This window comes from Gadus chalcogrammus, chromosome 12 (assembly GCF_026213295.1).
Source record: "Gadus chalcogrammus isolate NIFS_2021 chromosome 12, NIFS_Gcha_1.0, whole genome shotgun sequence".
NCBI classification, from domain to species: domain Eukaryota; kingdom Metazoa; phylum Chordata; class Actinopteri; order Gadiformes; family Gadidae; genus Gadus; species Gadus chalcogrammus.
The window spans coordinates 4,927,657-4,945,455 of NC_079423.1; the positions used below are offsets into that span (position 1 = coordinate 4,927,657).

Consider the following 17,799-nt stretch of genomic DNA (forward strand, 5'->3'; position numbering starts at 1 on the left):
GATGGGTGGGAAGATTGATGAATGGGTGAGTGGCGGGGTTGATGGATGGGTGGGTCGATACAATTATGGGTGGATGGATTGGATAGGTGGATAGATGGACAGACAGTTAAATGGATTGATGGGTTAGGGTTATGGATGTTGCTGTTTATTAGCATGTTCAGACCTGCAGTGGGGACATTTATTCTTGGCAGAACACTCCCATGGCTCCAATTACTGTGTATCACAACACAGTAAACGCACCAGGTAATTTCAGTGTTGACTTTACAAGCAGCTGTTTTCTCTTAGATTATACCTTATTGTCGTGGCGTTACAAGCACCAATGGGTGCTTATATCTCTTACTGAAGGTTAAACCTGAGTGCTGCTTGTATTGCTAAGCTCTCACAGAAAGATTCCACAGCAAACCTTGATGCAGCCTAGATGTCATTCATCTCAGCAGAACCCCCTGGTGCATATGGAATGATTACTGTCAAAAGGGGCTTGGCATTGCAATGATGTTGGCGTTATCTAGTCATAGGTTTAATCAATTGCTTATAATAATAACTCTGAGCCCATTAAGAAATATATAACGCAGGTTTTCAAGAAGAGTACTTTATTAAAAATATTTAAGGGGGTATGTAGTGAATGTCAATGCTACACGCCACACCTAGATTAGGTTTATCTTTACAATTCAGTTCTGGCAGACTGTGGATTTCACAACATTTAGGACCAATATTAAATGTTTACAATGCACAAATGGTTACACAATTTATTTTTATTATTATGTTCTCATATAGGATTGTTTTTTATTAGATATAGTTCTACTCAATAATTATCTGATAAGAAAAGAAGATAAAAAAAACAATAGAAAATTGACCATAAGTTTGCATGTATTTTTCCCATCTACTAAATATAGTTCCCTCCCATCTAAGAGTAACTTAAAGGTCCCATATTATACCACTTAGATGTGTGACAGATAGATGAGCAACGTTTGCTACAGTCCACTGGAAAGGCTGGTAGACTGATTTATCCAGCACACATCTAAGTGGACAGGCCCACTTGTGATGTCACTAGAGGCAGATTTTCAAAACGGCTTGTAATAGACCTCTGAAGAATAAGTCCCGCCTCCGAGGCTTTTGGTCCCATGTTTAAATGTCTATGGAAAATAACGTGGGGGTTTTGAATGATCGTACGTGACAAAATCTGTAGGTGGCGAAGAAGTAAAAGCTGTTCAGGTTTTGAACTACACACTTTTTCCATCTAGATTCCACTTGGGTTTTGGATTGTCGGTGCCGTTAAAGTAGTTAACTATTATGAAGAAGCATTATGCTAACGCAGATCTGCGCCGATTTAGGACGTCACGACTCTCCCAGTCAAGGTTGCATAGCAAAGGCAATGTTTCATAGTTTGTCTTCACCGAAATGGCACCAGAGCCCGCCTACGGAGGAGGTGGCACCAACGCTGCTCGTCCATTGAAGCGTGAAATGAAAATCACGTTAGGTTGTGAATGGTTGCGAGCAACTCCCGCCTCCCTAACAAGTATGACGTATGAAGTTTGCGCAGATCAGAACTAGCTCCCGGTTAGCATTAATAATAGTTAACTACTTTAACGGCCCGACAATCCAAAACCCAAGTGGAATCTAGATGGGAAATGTGTGTAGTTCAAAACCTGAGCATGAACTTTGTCACGTACGATCATTCAAACCCCACACGTTATTTTCCAGACATTTAAAGATGGAACCAAAAGCTTCGGAGGCGGGACTTATTCTTCAGAGATCTATGGCTAATCACACTTCCACTGGAGGTATAATATGGGACCTTTAAGAAGTGAGGTACTTTATTAGGTGGATTCTACGGCAAACAGCCAAGAGACGAGAGGGTTGGTTTAAGTGAAATTGGCCATGACATTGTCCCCCATCTTCGGGTCCCAGGCCTGAAACCATCCGGTGAACGTTGGGGGTTCGGAACCCTGCTTGATGGTGGTGACGGGGATTGGGCCACGACCGGAGGGGTCGGAGGACACATAGTCTGTGGCTGTGTGGACAGGAAGCAGCATGTTAACATTCCTCTTTATCATGCTAACGTCTGGGGATGTCATGCTAACATGTATGGATGTCATGCGAACATGGGGCAGACGGCATTACATTAGGGCCGTAACCCAGACTGGAAGAAAGTTTTAAGGGGCAGAAGAACACTGCAACCGCAGTTTCCGACTCAAGTCGCCGCTGCTTAGCGGTGTGGCATCGGAGCACTACCATTTGTGTGGATGTAACGATAACATGTGTAGAATGTCATGCTTACATGCATGGATCATGTTATTGGCTCCGTAGGGAGCCAATAGCTAGCTTTCTATCATTTCCAGTACTATTCTCACCGATCTTGGGCGCTCCCTTCTTCTCAACATCGTTGGCATCCTTGCCAATCCAGAGGAAGATCTGGATAATTATGGATTAAGGAATACAGAGAAAACAATAGAGGAGTCAGACTTTCCCTCACAGGAAAATAAAGGGTGCTCTATTATATTAGACAGTTGGTTAGTTACACTGTTGACAACAATAGAAGATTGACCTGGTCCCAGGTGTCCAGAAGCATGATGTCATCCGGTGCCAAATCCATCTGTGTTAGTTCCCCAGGTACTTCTTCAGCCTAGAGTATAAATATGGATTATATATTGTCAGGAAGTAGATTGCATAATTTCTTCGTGTTAATTAATGAATGTGCAAAAACAGTTGACATCGATTTTCAAATTACATCATTAAATATGTGATTATATTTTATGTAAAAGAAGGTGCTATGTAAATAAAGTGTATTATCTATTACTCACAATGAGCCTGCCTGTCTTGTTGGAGCATCCAAACAGTCTGGGAGGTTTCACCATGTTCTGCAGACTCTTGGAAGTCTGGTACTCCTTCTTCCCACCCAGAGCCGACCAGAAAGCAGCTACAGTCAGGAGGAAGCATCATAGTTTAAAGTACTTTTACTCAGCACCGTACTTACTGTAAGTACATTACACTTTAGAGAACTTTATTGTTAACGTACATAAGGGATTGAACCTAGAACCGTTTGGATGGGGATCCAAAAACCCAACCATTACACTATCCGGCCACCCTTTTTGGCTTACCTGGTTCTCCGCCCTCCTTGACCTCTTTGAGGCTTCCACCAAGGTAGTCGGCAACGTACTTGGCCGCAGCCTCCTCCTCCTCGTTGGACCCCAGGCCCCGCCACATGAACGCGCTCCCCTCGGACTTGAGCACAAACACGTCGTTTGTGTTCAGGAAGGCAGCAGATGGCTCCACCTGCGTTCACACAGGAGACCCAACAAGAGAGGCATGGGAGTTTGGAGAATTAAGATGGAGTCTTCGAAAAGGGACAATGATGTGTTGTAAATGTATGGCCGTTTGTTGTTCACTCCCCTGGTTAATAAACATGAAAAATATGAGAATACAATTTTAACAAAAGAGTTAGGTTAAAAGGGTATATGGAGCCATTTTTTAAATGGCCAGCAATGCCTTTTCCCATACTACGTAATTATTTTGGGTGAATGATAGTCAAAACACAACTTGAGACGGTATGATCACGGTTAGCACATGAGCACAACGGCTACATTATGAAACGGTACAGGAGGCGTGAGTATCCTACCTCCACGGCGCGCGTAGCCCCGGTGGTGCTGCGGCGGATGTGGAACAGTCGCGTGCTTCCCGGCTGGCTTTGGCCTCCTTTACGGGACGTCCCGCCGAGGAACAGCATCATGGGCTTCTCCTTGAACAGGCTGACGAGGTGGGCCGGCTCCTGGCCCTGAGTCACACGGACCTACCGACACAAAAGGAACAAAGGTTTTTCCTCAGGTTTTCCCTCCATGAATACTATATATAAACGGTGGATGAGATGTGACATCGCCCACACACTCGTCCATTAAAAGCTCTTTAGGTGTCTCGAATAGCGTTGAATGCAATGTGGTATAAATATTAAAGGGTAGGTATACCCCTAAATATTTTTTGTTTTTTTGTTATCTTTTACTAAAATCAATGAAGTTGTTAAACAGGGGGCACATTTGGTCACAACGAGGGGTCTCCTACTCCTACAACGAGGGGTCTCCTACTTCACGCCTCAAACGTTTTCACAGACTCCGCGGTAGTATTCTATCTGCCCTGGCTTGAGCGAGTGTGACTCCACTTGCTCCTATTCAGCCCATGTGTTTCTTTGAGTACCTTCACCGCTTTTCTTTTCCTCAAATTTGCAGATTGCACTAATTCTTCTTTCTCTGTTTTATTTTTAATCGGGGGATTCCTTCTACATTAAGTCCAAAACTCACATCCTGTTTTACGTTGAAATTCTTACGTTGAGGATCTTTGTTGAATGTACAACAAAGATCACCATGTTATTCCCCTTTTTTGACCTACAGATGGCAGCAAGTTACAAGTGCCTTCTGGTGTAAAATTAACCTTTAAATCTTCTCACCTGAACAGGGGTTCCTCCCATCTCATCATCAAGTGTGACGGTAAGGAAGGCCGAAGCGGTCAGTTCACCTTGACTGCATTTAAGACCTTGCCTGAGAATAACAAAGGTACCAATGAATTTATTATTTTAAGTTAACCTGCACAGAGCTAAACTATACATTTGACTAACCTACATCTATCTTACGTATTAAATCAGCTAGCTTTTAGATTTAGCCACCAGCAAAATGTCATCACTGTCCATTTCTTGGAAAAATTCTCGGAAGACAAATCAGCGGTTTAAAGATAAATTTGCAGTCCAAATGGTGAAAGTTGACAATCAATTACCGTCGTAAAATCACAGTATTGAGTGCTAATAGAATTTAAGAGCTACTTAGTTTAGCTTTAAAGCCCGGGTAAAAGATGCGAAAAAGCATAACATGATGCAGATTAACTTTTGGTCCATAATGGCGCCACGGTGTGGACAATCACCAGATGTAGATGATGTGCTGCCTCCGGCCTCCTAGGCTGTAGCTGTACAGGATCAGGTAACAGTCCCCTCCAAAGAACTGCCCATAGCTGGACTGCTCTACAGCTACCTTCTCACCCTCTTCCACACGCCAGATCTGCAAACATCCACCACAATTCATTACGAGAACGCAACACAACATTGTTATTCTTTATGATGAACTGATCTGCATTAATGATCCCATTTTAAATCTATATATTCACATCTTACAGCAAAATTCTTTCTTTTCCGATGACACTGAAGGTTAGAAATGACCTTATTTCAATTCAATTCACGATGTTTAGGTATGGGGTTACATAAAATGTATTTCAAATTGTAATAAGTTAGAGGTCTTTGCTAGGTTTATTTAAGGATCTGGTAGATCTGGGAGAGTGCACGGGCAGGAAATACCCCCTGAAAAGGCCACCTAGCTGCACCCCAATATACACAGTACTAAAAGCTACCACGGTTGGTCGCCATAACGATGCGTGTGAACGTTCCATTGGTCCCACCTTGACCTCTCCGGATCCGTCGTCCACCATGTTGTGTTGGGCGGCCATGGCTTGATTGTTGTGCAGGGCGGTGGCGTCGAAGGGAATCTGTTCCACCACGGCGATGGAGCCTATGGTGTAGGCCTCCCCTGGGCCGGTGGTGTCGTACTTGGCCTTCCAGTCGCAGAAGAACTGCTTGAACAAGGTGCTCTCCCCCCCTCCTGGCAGGATCTGGATCTGCACATGGAGGTAGTGGACGATGAGGCTTGGTTCATGGGTGCAGTGTTTTAACTCGTTCGTTTAAATTAGGTTGTTAAGGTATCAGCTTACAGCTAAGGCTGAGAACACTCAGGGCCTCTATTCTCTGACGTAACCCCAATATTTACTCAATATCAGAGCAACTCTGATAATTATAAATGAGCACTTGGGTGTTACCTGGGTGTGCATGGGGTAGTTCTTCTGTTTGATGTATTGTTGGGCAGCATTCATGGCTGCGTTGCGTTCGGCAGCGTTTGCGCTAGGTCCTGCGGTTTAGGGGCACGTCACGGGAGACATGCATGTTAAACAGATACATGTGGGTGTCACATTGATATGTATATGTATATATATATATATATATATATATATATATATATACATATATACATATATCTAGTTAGTTATATATTCTACCAACCACCATGTTTTTTAAATTTTACGTGTCTCAAGTGTCTTTGTGTATCTTATTATTCATGTAGCACAGTAGGTTGATGGCAAACCTTTTGATGATAAATGCATAATTTCCCGACCAACCCAGCAAATGGACAGGCAGTGTTGCAGCCCTCTGCCTGAGGAATTACTGTTCCATGATTCAAGTATCTTACCTTTCCAGACAAACAGCTTCTTGTCGGCCTGGTTGTCAAGGAGGTAACACTCAGTGAGCAGGAGGTCGGCCTGTTTGAAGGGCGAAGCCTCGGACACCAAAGTTGCCTTCATGCTTCCTGTCGCATCCGAGATCTAGGCCACAAAAACAAATGGGAATACAGAGAGCAGTCATTAGTGTGCAGGTAGTGGTTAGACTGTACAGACAGGTAATTCAGGAGCAGATTTGGGTTGGACTGTATATACAGCTCCTTAAAGGGGACCTATTATGCTTTTTCGACTTTTATGACCTAAAGACGTTGTTATAATGAATGATAGTCATATTTAACCATACACAAAAAACGATGTAGATTTTCGGGAAACTCTTCCTCTCATCTGGGCGCTTTCAGGATTCTCTGTCAACGCTCGGTTTCGTCCTTCTCCGCCCCCTCGCCCCCCTCCTGCCAACCGAACCAACTCCGTTGTGATTGGTTATCTTCCTTGAAGCGCGCGCGCGGGCAGATTTGACCAGGCATATGGGGGCGGGGCAGGAGTGCCTCTACGTAGATGATTTCCCGGAAATGTGAACAAGTGAATGCAAACGCTGTCCGGAGTGTTTAGCGCTCTGCACAGCCACCCCAGACTGTCAGCTGGGAATACGTCTAAATGCATGTACGTCATTATTTGACACTTTAGTATGGTTAAACATGACTATCAATCATTATAACAACGTTTATAGGTCATAAAAGTCGAAAAAGCACAATAGGTCCCCTTTAAGGAGCAGGTAGGGGTAATATAGTGAATACAGACAGTACCCTCTCCTACCCCATATGACATATAAAGGATGTTAAACAAAAAAGAATAACCACCATGTAGAGCGTAGCCGTTCTCTTACTGGCTCGATCTGCTTCATCGTCTCTGCTTCCATCTGGGATGTCGGGCTTGGGTCCGAGAACCTAGAAATAAACATAAAACACAGCCATGAAGAAAAAGCATCTCAGTTTCAATACTTTATTTCAAATGCCAAAGCTGAGGCCCTAATACTCACACAAATCCTCACTCTTCCTGTCTTGACGTTGCCACACCACCATTCAAAATCACACTCCACACACTCCACACACACACACACACACACACACACACACACACACACACACACACACACACACACACACACACACACACACACACACACACACACACACACACACACACCCGACTCACTTCGAGGATCTCGTCCGACTCGTCGCCCTCGTCGACCATGTGCAGGTCAGAGCGGCCGCTGCGTTCGTTGTCGCGGATCCCGATGGCCACGGTGGTGGACTTCAGACGCTCGTAGCGGTTGCACTTGGATCCACACCACTGATAGATATCCTGCATTTTGGAATAGATGATGTTCACGAAAATGTGTGAGGCCTAAAGGCTATACATTTCAGATATGTTTGACGGTCGTCCATTGAGTCGTTTAGCCATTACAAACCATTTTCAAAAACGACCCGTTAGTGACATCACAAGTGGGAGTATTTACCCAGATGTGTGATGGATCCACCTACCAGCGTCCCATTGGACTGTACCAACAGGTAGGCTACACAGTGGACCGTACCAAATGGTAGGCTAAACAGTGGAATGTACCAACTTGTAGGCTACACAGTGGACCGTACCAACTGGTAGGCTACTCAGTGGACCGTACCAACTGGTAGGCTACTCAGTGGACCGTACCAACTGGTAGGCTAAGCAGTGGACCGTACCAAATGGTAGGCTACACAGTGGACCATACCAACGGGTAGGTCTTCATAGCATGGTTAGCGCACTAGCGGGCTGAGGTCTTGCATCACCTTTCCCAGGTCAATGATGAAGCAGTCGTTGTTGTTGAAGCTGTCCCAGGACATCTCGACCTCGGTCGCCCTGATGATGCGACGTCCCTTGAGGTGCAGCAAGCGCTTTGCAGTCACATCGTTGATCTTTACGTGCTTGAAGCCAGAGGCCGCGCCGCCTTTCTGAGGAGGAAGACCAGAGAGGCCTGAGTACAGCAGACACACCATAACACCAACATAACGAGGAGAGTGAGATAGACAGACAGTTATTGGATCCAAAGTGCCCTTGAGCATGCTTTGAGGGCCTCTTCAGGACATTATATACCTATACAAATAATTGGTCACTCTATACGCATAGGGCTATTGATTATCACTGTATAGATGCTATTGTTTCTGAGATTTAAGAAATGACAAAAGTAAAGAAATATATATTTTATTGAGATAAATAGATACAGGTCATTCCAGGCAGGTTGTATAATATTTACAGTTAGAAAATGATGGGTTACCAGTTACATTCTGAATGGAAAATTATTGAATGTGATCAGACCACACACAGACATAAGTATTTTAATATAATAAAACTTTTACCATAATTAATCAGCCCTCGCTAGTTTATGCCCTAATAAACCACCACAGATATCTTTGAAATGAATAGCGGTGTATAATGGAGATTATTAGAGAATTATCAGTCAATAATCCTGTTATAAACTGGGATTAACAATTCATGGCTGCTCACCTGCCATTTGCATTGAAGAAGGTTTAGTCCTTTCAATAATGTACATTCTATTTTCTGTGCTTATATATCTATTCTCTAGAATGGGAGCAACTGCAATGTGACCCAGTTTCGCCCCGGGGATCAACAAAATATTTAAGACGATGATCCGAATATAACGGTACCTTGTACTGTACGCCATTCTTGAAGTACCCCATGAAGCGGTTCGACTCGTAGCCCTGGACCTCGCGGAACTGCTGCGGGCCCCCGCCAAGGAACTCGTCCATCTGCGTGGCGAAGATGGCGGCCGCTCCTTGCTCATCCGCTGAACTCTCACTCCCTGTCGGTACATTTATTTTTTGTTAAAGCTGCTGTGGGTAAGATGTGAGGGAAACGTTTAGAAAATAAACAACCAGCACCGCAGTGGGCGGTGCTGATGTGCAGAAGTCCCTCTCGGCTACCGACAATGTTTGCAACTTCTCGGGGGGGGGGAATTTGCCGACACACGTGCAAAGCGTTCGACCCATCACAACAGACTGGGCTACTTGGGTGGGGGGCCTTAACGCAACATGATACAAATCAAACCGTTTTTAAAAGACTCTGAATTTGGTTTTACAGATATGAACAATGTGAGAATAATAAGGGGTCATTTTTCACATACAGGCATGTAACCCTATTCTTGTAGTACCTCCCAAATGCAACTATTAACCCTAAAAAATCATGATATGGGATATTTAAGGTGGAGCCATGAAAACGCTGAATGCACTCATATGATTGATGGAATCCCCGAACAAATGAGAAAAGAAGAGAGGCCCTGATTGGTCAGGAATTAGCCAGGAGCGGTCTAAAACATAGTGTCTCATACAGACGCAGATGCACAGTCAACCAGAACAGATATTTTCTAAGGGCATTTCGTTCATTATTAGCGGATATGGCTCTTAGATTCCAAACAAATTAAATTCAAATTATAGCGCTTAAATCTTCCCTCCAGCATCTTTGGCAAATACATTTTAAATCTAGACAATTTTAAAAAGCCTGATGTTAATGATAATAATAGTAATAGCCTAGTAATAATTATATTCATTTTTATAATAATAATAATAATAATAATAATAATAATAATAATAATAACAGGCTTATTAAAAAAGGCATTAGATATATGTTTTAATATATATTATGTGATACTTGTTATATAATTCTTACTGTGTTACATATCATATTTCATATTTGTAAGTTGAAAGCATAGGCTATCTGTTACCGAGCCACATGTGGATGTAGTAGGATGGCGCCTTCGTGGTGTACAGCAGGATGTAGGAGTCCCCGGTAAAGAAGTACCCGTAGGCCTCGGAAGGGACGGGCTTCAGGTCCATCTTCTCCAGACGCCACACCTGCAGCCCGGGCTTCTTCCCCGCGATCTGGAACTCCTTGTGCGCCATCGTTGTTCAGCTCTGGGGTTTCAACCGCGAAAAACTCGCTCAATATATATACATATGTACTTTTTAATATAATTGTTTTTTAAATATATAAACAAACTACTCTTATGGTGTAAACAATGTCTAGAAACGCAAAATATGTTTATGGCTGGATTAAGAAAAATAAAGAAAAAACGAATCTAATTTGCCATTTTTCCTTTGCAATCATAGGGATAGGTACGGAAGAGGATTAGGGCCACACATGTAAAAAAAAATTAAGTTCTGACTTTATTCTCAGAATTCTGAGAAAAAAGTCAGAATTCTGACTTTAATCTCAGAATTCTGAGAATAAAGTCAGAATTCAGACATTAATCTCAGAATTCTGACATTAATCTCAGAATTCTGAGATAAAAAGTCAGAATTCTGACTTTAATCTCAGAATTCCGAGAAAAAAGTCAGAATTCTGACTTTAATCTCAGAATTCTGACTTTTTTCTCAGAATTCTGACTTTTTTCTCAGAATTCTGAGATTAAAGTCAGAATTCTGACATTAATCTCAGAATTCTGACTTTAATCTCAGAATTCTGAGAAAAAAGTCAGAATTCTGACTTTAAAGTCAGAACTACGGGTATCTGTAAGGACCAACCTCCGTGGGAGAGACACTTTGCTTTATGCCAGGGGTGCCCAACCAGTCGATCGCGGTCTACCAGTAGATCGCCGACAGATCCCAAGTCGATCGCGAAGGGGTGAAGAAAAAAAAAAAAGCATATACGCGCGGTAGCGCATGTGCTGTTAACAGCAGTTGAAAGCCGTCAACAGTAGTTACACACTCCTAAACGTTGGCATGGCTGAGGGGAAACAAGCTAAGACCTACCATTTTCACCCTGAGTGGGAGGAAGATTATTGATTATCGTTGAGAAGGTGCCGTGCGCAGACGGAATGAAACCCCCATTGAAGTCCGTAGGTTCACGATACAACCCCCCCCCCCCCCCCCCCCCCCCCCCCCCCCCCCCCCCCCCCCCCGTCAACAATTGTTCTCTACCCCCCTCCCCCCCCCCCCGGCTTGAAGGTAGGTTTGCTGGTAGATCTCGGGAGGTTGGCTACTTGAAAAGTAGATCTTGGGTCAAAAAAGGTTGGGCACCCCTGCTTTATGCAGTAGGAGGAAACCTATGGAATGCCAAGAAGGCCACAATCCGGCCCTAGAATGGCGCGGTAAAAGTGCAAAACCGCACGGATTCCGTGCGGTTTGGCAAGAATTCGGTTACGGAATACGGGTTTGAATGACTAATAGCCGCGGCTATTAGTCATTCACTCCAGCTATTAGTTATTCACTCCGGCTATTAGTTATTCACTCCGGCTATTAGGTATGCTGAACGAGCCCTCCCTCTTCTTTGCTTGACCACTAAGTTTGAAGGCTGTCTAACCAATCAGTGAAGAGAAATACCAGACTAAAGTAACGCATTGTCGAGACTAGAGCTGCAGTGCCTCCATGTTTCGCCGTAACATAAAGCTGTGTTGTCTTTACTAGTTTCACTACAATGTAATGACCACCACTAGCTAGTGGAAAATACATTTGTGTCTAGTACAGTGATATATTTCTATATGTTAGGCTATATATTGAGATGGCAGTGTGCGAAATACCCGTCAATATTCGGGGATGCCCTCATCCCCAGATTGTTCTCGATATGCAGTAGCCAGCTCGGCCATAACATTACAATATTTCATGGATGCAAGCAAGCCAAGACAATCAATCTATAGCCTACATGACAACACACACACACACACACACACACACACACACACACACACACACACACACACACACACACACACACACACACACACACACACACACGTTAAACACACTGGTAAAGCAATAGGAGCCTGCATTGGCTAAAGTTGTTGGGATGCACGTTATTTTATAACAGGGAGGGGCAAAGTTGTGCATTACAATGCAAACACAACAATAATTGGCACCGTTCTTGCGCACTCAGAAGAACATGAACTGAATAAATGCCAGGTATATAGCATATCGGAGACGGGCACACAATCAGTGCATTTGCAAATGAGAGCCTGCAGTATGATCGATCTTGTGACATTATTTAACCATCCATCTACAGCTAATACGATCAGACAGATACCACATATAAGCCCACAATAAGCCCAACATCACCACGGCAGGTGTGCTCTCTCTTGCACATTCACACAATCACTCCAACTTCTCCAACTCCAAGGCAAAGCTGTTTCACTAAGACCACAAACAACCACAACTAACCAGCCTACATATCCACAACAATGCACAACAATCAGTTCTATACATTGCGTCTATCTTCTGTTTGGCACACATGGCTAATTTGCATACTTGCACAGGACTGTCGGCTCCGCTTGTCAAAAAAATAGATTTGTGAATAAATGCTTTGAATTCTGAATACTGGACTTGGTGAGCTTAAATAGGCTACATTTAAGTGACCTTTAGTGAGATGGCCTAAAACGGAATACAAATGAATTATTCTAGGACATAGGCTTTCAGGATCAATTCAGAGGTTCAACTGTTCGGGATTCATTTTGCTTAGCCAGTTAAAGTGATCAGCTGTATTCCATCCACACACTGTTAAAAATACTTCACTACAAGTAGGCTATAAGGTCACTTAATAGCCTATTTAAGCTAACCAAGTCCAGTATTCAGAATTCAAAGCAGGCTTTCCATAGGTTTCCTCCTACTGCATAAAGCAAAGTGTCTCTCCCACGGAGGTTGGTCCTTACAGATACCCGTAGTTCTGACTTTAAAGTCAGAATTCTGACTTTTTTCTCAGAATTCTGAGAATAATGTCAGAATTCTGAGATTAATGTCAGAATTCTGACTTTATTCTCCGAATTCTGAGATTAATGTCAGAATTCTGACTTTATTCTCAGAATTCTGAGATTAAAGTCAGAATTCTGACTTTTTTCTCAGAATTCTGAGAATAAAGTCAGAACTTAATTTTTTTTTACATGTGTGGCCCTAATCCTCTTCCGTAGATAGGGGCAATAGAAAAAAGAAATCTTCACACTGTTCACTATTTGATTTTAGTTTGATAACCGTTTTCAGAGCAGCAAAAAAACACAGCAGCAAAAATGCAAACGTTTTCACCTATATAACTGGTTGTCATTTTCATTCTCATGATAAGTCTGAATTATCCTTATTTACCCGGTGAGTAGGCTACAGACAGTTGATAGATGTTTGATTGGAGGACCGTTGATAATATCCAAGATCGACGCAATAGTTGCGTGCAGCGAGCGCAGCTTTATATAAGCCGTCTACTGGGCTGCATTGTATGTCGCTCCGCCGACCACGCCTTCCAAACCATGTAAATACTGAGCACCGTTTCGTTTTAAAATAAAGATTAAAATGTAGACCTACATTTCGAGTTTGAAAACATCGTTTTAATTACCATTAAAGTTTAACAAGAATATTAGCACATTACACACTCAATGTTACGGAACTGTTGCACATAAGCATGTCCTTTCTATTGCGCACTGTGGTCATAATAGAACGAAAGGAGTGGATCAAGTCGGCAGACATAAGGCATCTAGCCATCATTGTAGAGCAAGGCATTAACAGTGCCAGGTTTAGGAGTTTTATGCCACTCTCATTGTACGATGCTTTGTATAACTCATTTTATTACGTTCTATTTACAGAATACCTTACAAAAGTAGAAGTTTGTAGTAAAATAAAAGGATAACACAATATATTATCGATCATAACTTGGGGGATGCACAGTACTTGTTAATGTTTAGGTCTTTAGTATTAAAGAAAATATGTTATTGGTGTCTTGGTTCCAAATGCTATTTCGCTAACCATGGAGGTAACACGCCTCTTTGTAACCACAGAAAAGGGCGTATTGCTCCAACCTGTGGTCTTAGGCTACATGTCATCCTCTCACATCTCCTCAACCCTCCTTCCGGCTGTCTTCACTGTTCCAGAGGCAAACCTATATATATAAGCCCTCAAAGAAATATAATACAAACATAAATCACGTGCACTTACAAGAATGCATGTGGATTTTGTCTTCAAGCAGCTGCATCAGCACATTCTGACTCATTGTCTGCAGAACTAAAGCCACTCGGTACATTCCACGGCAAGTCCAAACATGAGGGGTTGCATAACAGCTTGGAGCAAGCCAAAACACTGTGCCAGTGCTTGGTGCTGGCCCAAACTTGATATGGCCACGCTCTTGTGAGCATCTTCATTTCAATGTCAAGTTATAGTCAAAGTGTTTATTTGTCCAACTTTTTGACCAAATTCTTAGGCCAAGGCAAGAGACAACAACTCAGTCAGTTAAGCGACTGAAAGAGTCATACATAGGCAAAGCAAAAGAAGCATAAACACAATATAATAAAAAAAAAGTAGCATTGTATGCATAATATACACAACAATAACCAAAAAAAGCAGTGTAGTATTATAGTATTATAAATATAAAGGGTAGGGGTGCCAAAAGTGACATGAGCATACTGAAATGTTCAGGTATCAATGTTGTAGGGTTGTCAGTGTCTGTTGCTGGTTAAGAAGCCTGATGTCCTGAGGGTAGAAACTGTTTGCTTCTGTAGCATCTACCAGACGACAGCAGTGTGAATAGTGCATAGCCTGGGTGGCTGTAGTCCTTCATGCTTTCCCGTGCTTTTATGATGCAACGTTTGTGGAAGCTACCTTGCATGGAGGGGAGCTTACAGCCGATGAAGCGCTCCGCTGTCTTCACCCCCCTCTGGAGGGCCCTGCGATCAGCAGCGGAGGACACAAACATCTTGGGAATCAATTCCTCCTATGTAAAAACAGGAATTCCTTTTTCATTTTTGAGAAATGGAGATCAAAATGATAGTTTGATTTTGTGGGAAACTCATCGCTCGTTGCGACCTTGGGGTACAGAGGGTTCAGCATCTTGCATTTGGACAGCAACAACACACACACACAACCACATTAACATACAGACACCCATACACGCACACACAAACACACAGACAAATACAAACACACACACACACACACACACACACACACACACACACACACACACACACACACACACACACACACACACACACACACACACACACACACACACACACAGCCCAGAGTCTGGAGAACCAAGAGAACAACAAACTCACTTTGCATAAAAAGGAACATTAAAAAAGTACAGTTTTGTCACAATTTTCTCAAGGATGCCCATCTAAATGTAGATGGTTGAGATTGTGGTTTGAACCTATTATCTCTCGTTTGGGTGGCGATCACCACATTCACCGCACTATCTCTTCCCAATCCAGGTTCAGTATTATGGAGGCTCTGTTGTAACGAATGTAGCGTGCCCTGCAATGGTGTTGACAGTGAATAATACGGCTTGTTCTCTGACGAACCTGACACACACACACACACACACACACACACACACACACACACACACACACACACTCGCACACACAAACACACACACACACACACACACACACATACAATTACACATACAATTAAACACACACTAGGAGACTCTCCTTCAGTTTTCATACCTGTACAAACAGGTAAGGAGGACAACACCCATAAAACAGTCAAATAATGTCCAGCCGGCAAAGATCCACAAGCACTTCGACACCCGGATACCTCACGATTGGATTCATCTCCCTGCAGAAGACACCATCAAATCACACTGGATCACAATGGAATGTGAAGTAATGTTGGTTTTTGTCATGGAAAACATCTGTTTCGAAATCCAAACCAAAAGAGAAGCTAGGCCTCAGAATGAGATGTAGGACTACACTTTATCTCGTAAGATTCATACTGAACCCATCTGTTATATGAAGAACTACCATCAATACTTGGTTTGGTTTCAATTATACTGGTCATAGCCTATAAAGCTAACAGGGAATATTTGTTATTTTTTCGCAACCATTCATCTCATGGTTCTCTGGCATTCGGCTCTATATAGCAAATGGCCAGACAAGTACATGCAAACTATGAGAACTGAGACGAGAACTACGTGCTCAGGGTGCGGTCTCACAGCTGGACCACACCCATGGGTGTACACAAACAAACTCCACTCAAACCAGGCTTACATTGTGCTGAGGTTTACAGTTTAATGTGCTAAAATTATGCATCTCACTGGTGCATGTGGACGTTTGCCAGACAGACCCATAGTGCTAGCTGAATGTAACTAGCCACATTCTAGCCCAACACACCTAGCCTCATGATAGGCCGATGCACCTATGCTCATGCTAGCCCAACGGCAAAAAGAAACTAGCCTCCTGCGGGAGCGTGTCTATGTTCCCCGGGTCCTATGTTCCCCTCTTTGCATGAGACTGGGGAACATAGGACCCTTTTTTTTAAAAAGGGTCCTTTGTTCCCCGCTTTTCCAAAAAAGGGTCCTATGTTCCCCGATATGTATGTGACCGGGGATCATAGGACCCTTTTTTTTTAAAAAGGGTCCTATGTTAGTGGACCGTTTTTAGCATTGCCTGTGTCTGGCAATGCCGCATAGGACCCTTTTTCAGAAAAAGGGTCCTATGCTCCCTGGTATGTATTGCTACAGGGGAACATAGGACCCTGTTTGGGAAAAACGAGGAACATAGGACCTTTTTTTTTAAAAAAGGGTCCTATGTTTCCCGAGCGGGGAACATAGGGCCCGGGGAACATAGGACCCGGGGAACATAGGGATGACCCCCCTCCTTCTAGCCCAATGCAGCTAGCCTTATGCTATCCCAATGCTCGTACCCTCATACTAACCCAATGTACGTGTGTTCAAGACAACTCGGAACTCAAGAACAACATGCTCCAACTTGTTAAAACATTATGGTTGCATGAATTATATAGGTTGGAAATTCAGGTGTCCTTTTAGAGCTCTGACTTATCACGATGTTATGTCAGAAACAAAATCAAACATGGCAGCCTCCATCGTTAATGAGAATTTGATAAGATAATTATTATGCAATATGTATCATTTACATTTGCTCTTGATGATAGCAATATGCAGAACAAAGCTTTGATTATACAGATGATATTAGCTAGCCAGTGTTATCCTCTCTTCTTCGTATGTTTCCAAAAGAAGCATAAATTGCTGCTGCATACATTCTTTGTGTTCAGCAATGAGCCACAGTATGCCCAGCTTCCTTCGGGCAGCCATGTTCCCAGAAAGATTCATGGCTGCAGCCAGCAATTGAGCCATTGCCTGTCCAACCCTTTGTCTTCTCTCGAGACTCATCCACCTAATCACAGGAGGCCATGCTTGTGATTGGCCCAGTTTGTTGGTTCTTCCTCCAGGCTATCTTGTGAGCAAGCCAAGCACAGCCAACCATTGTCCCAAGAGACTGAGAATCGAGGCTACTAATAAAGTAACAATGCCCGACATGCTCTATGTCGTAAACAAACATTGAAATAAGCCTGAGACACACTGAAATTATGAAACTAAAATAGAATTAAAAAACAACGGTAGGAGGGTGTTTTTCTCACATTGGTTGTTGTGATTCCAGTTTATTGGGCTTTAAATGGATTAAATACTGTCAACAAGAGCGTCTGTCATGCTATATCGTGCACCACACACAATCTCTGAGCAACCCTAGTTGTGTAAGAGATGGGCCTGGAACAGATTTAA

General features: G+C 43.0%; 1 protein-coding gene across 1 annotated transcript; it reads right to left on the bottom strand.

Moving 5' to 3' along the window:
* Positions 1-550: 550 nt before the first annotated feature.
* scinla (scinderin like a) lies at positions 551-13,478 on the bottom strand. Its single transcript, XM_056604170.1, has 17 exons — positions 13,374-13,478; positions 10,034-10,223; positions 8,961-9,115; positions 8,085-8,246; positions 7,474-7,623; positions 7,119-7,205; positions 6,273-6,405; positions 5,845-5,933; positions 5,431-5,646; positions 4,903-5,036; positions 4,436-4,526; positions 3,617-3,787; positions 3,099-3,273; positions 2,802-2,917; positions 2,546-2,623; positions 2,352-2,412; positions 551-2,011 (listed from the first exon to the last, which is right to left on the bottom strand). Exons 2-17 carry the CDS (start codon positions 10,209-10,211, stop codon positions 1,863-1,865), a joined length of 2,145 nt encoding a protein of 714 aa, XP_056460145.1. The 5' UTR covers positions 10,212-10,223; positions 13,374-13,478; the 3' UTR covers positions 551-1,862.
* Between the last annotated feature and the right edge of the window lie 4,321 nt (positions 13,479-17,799).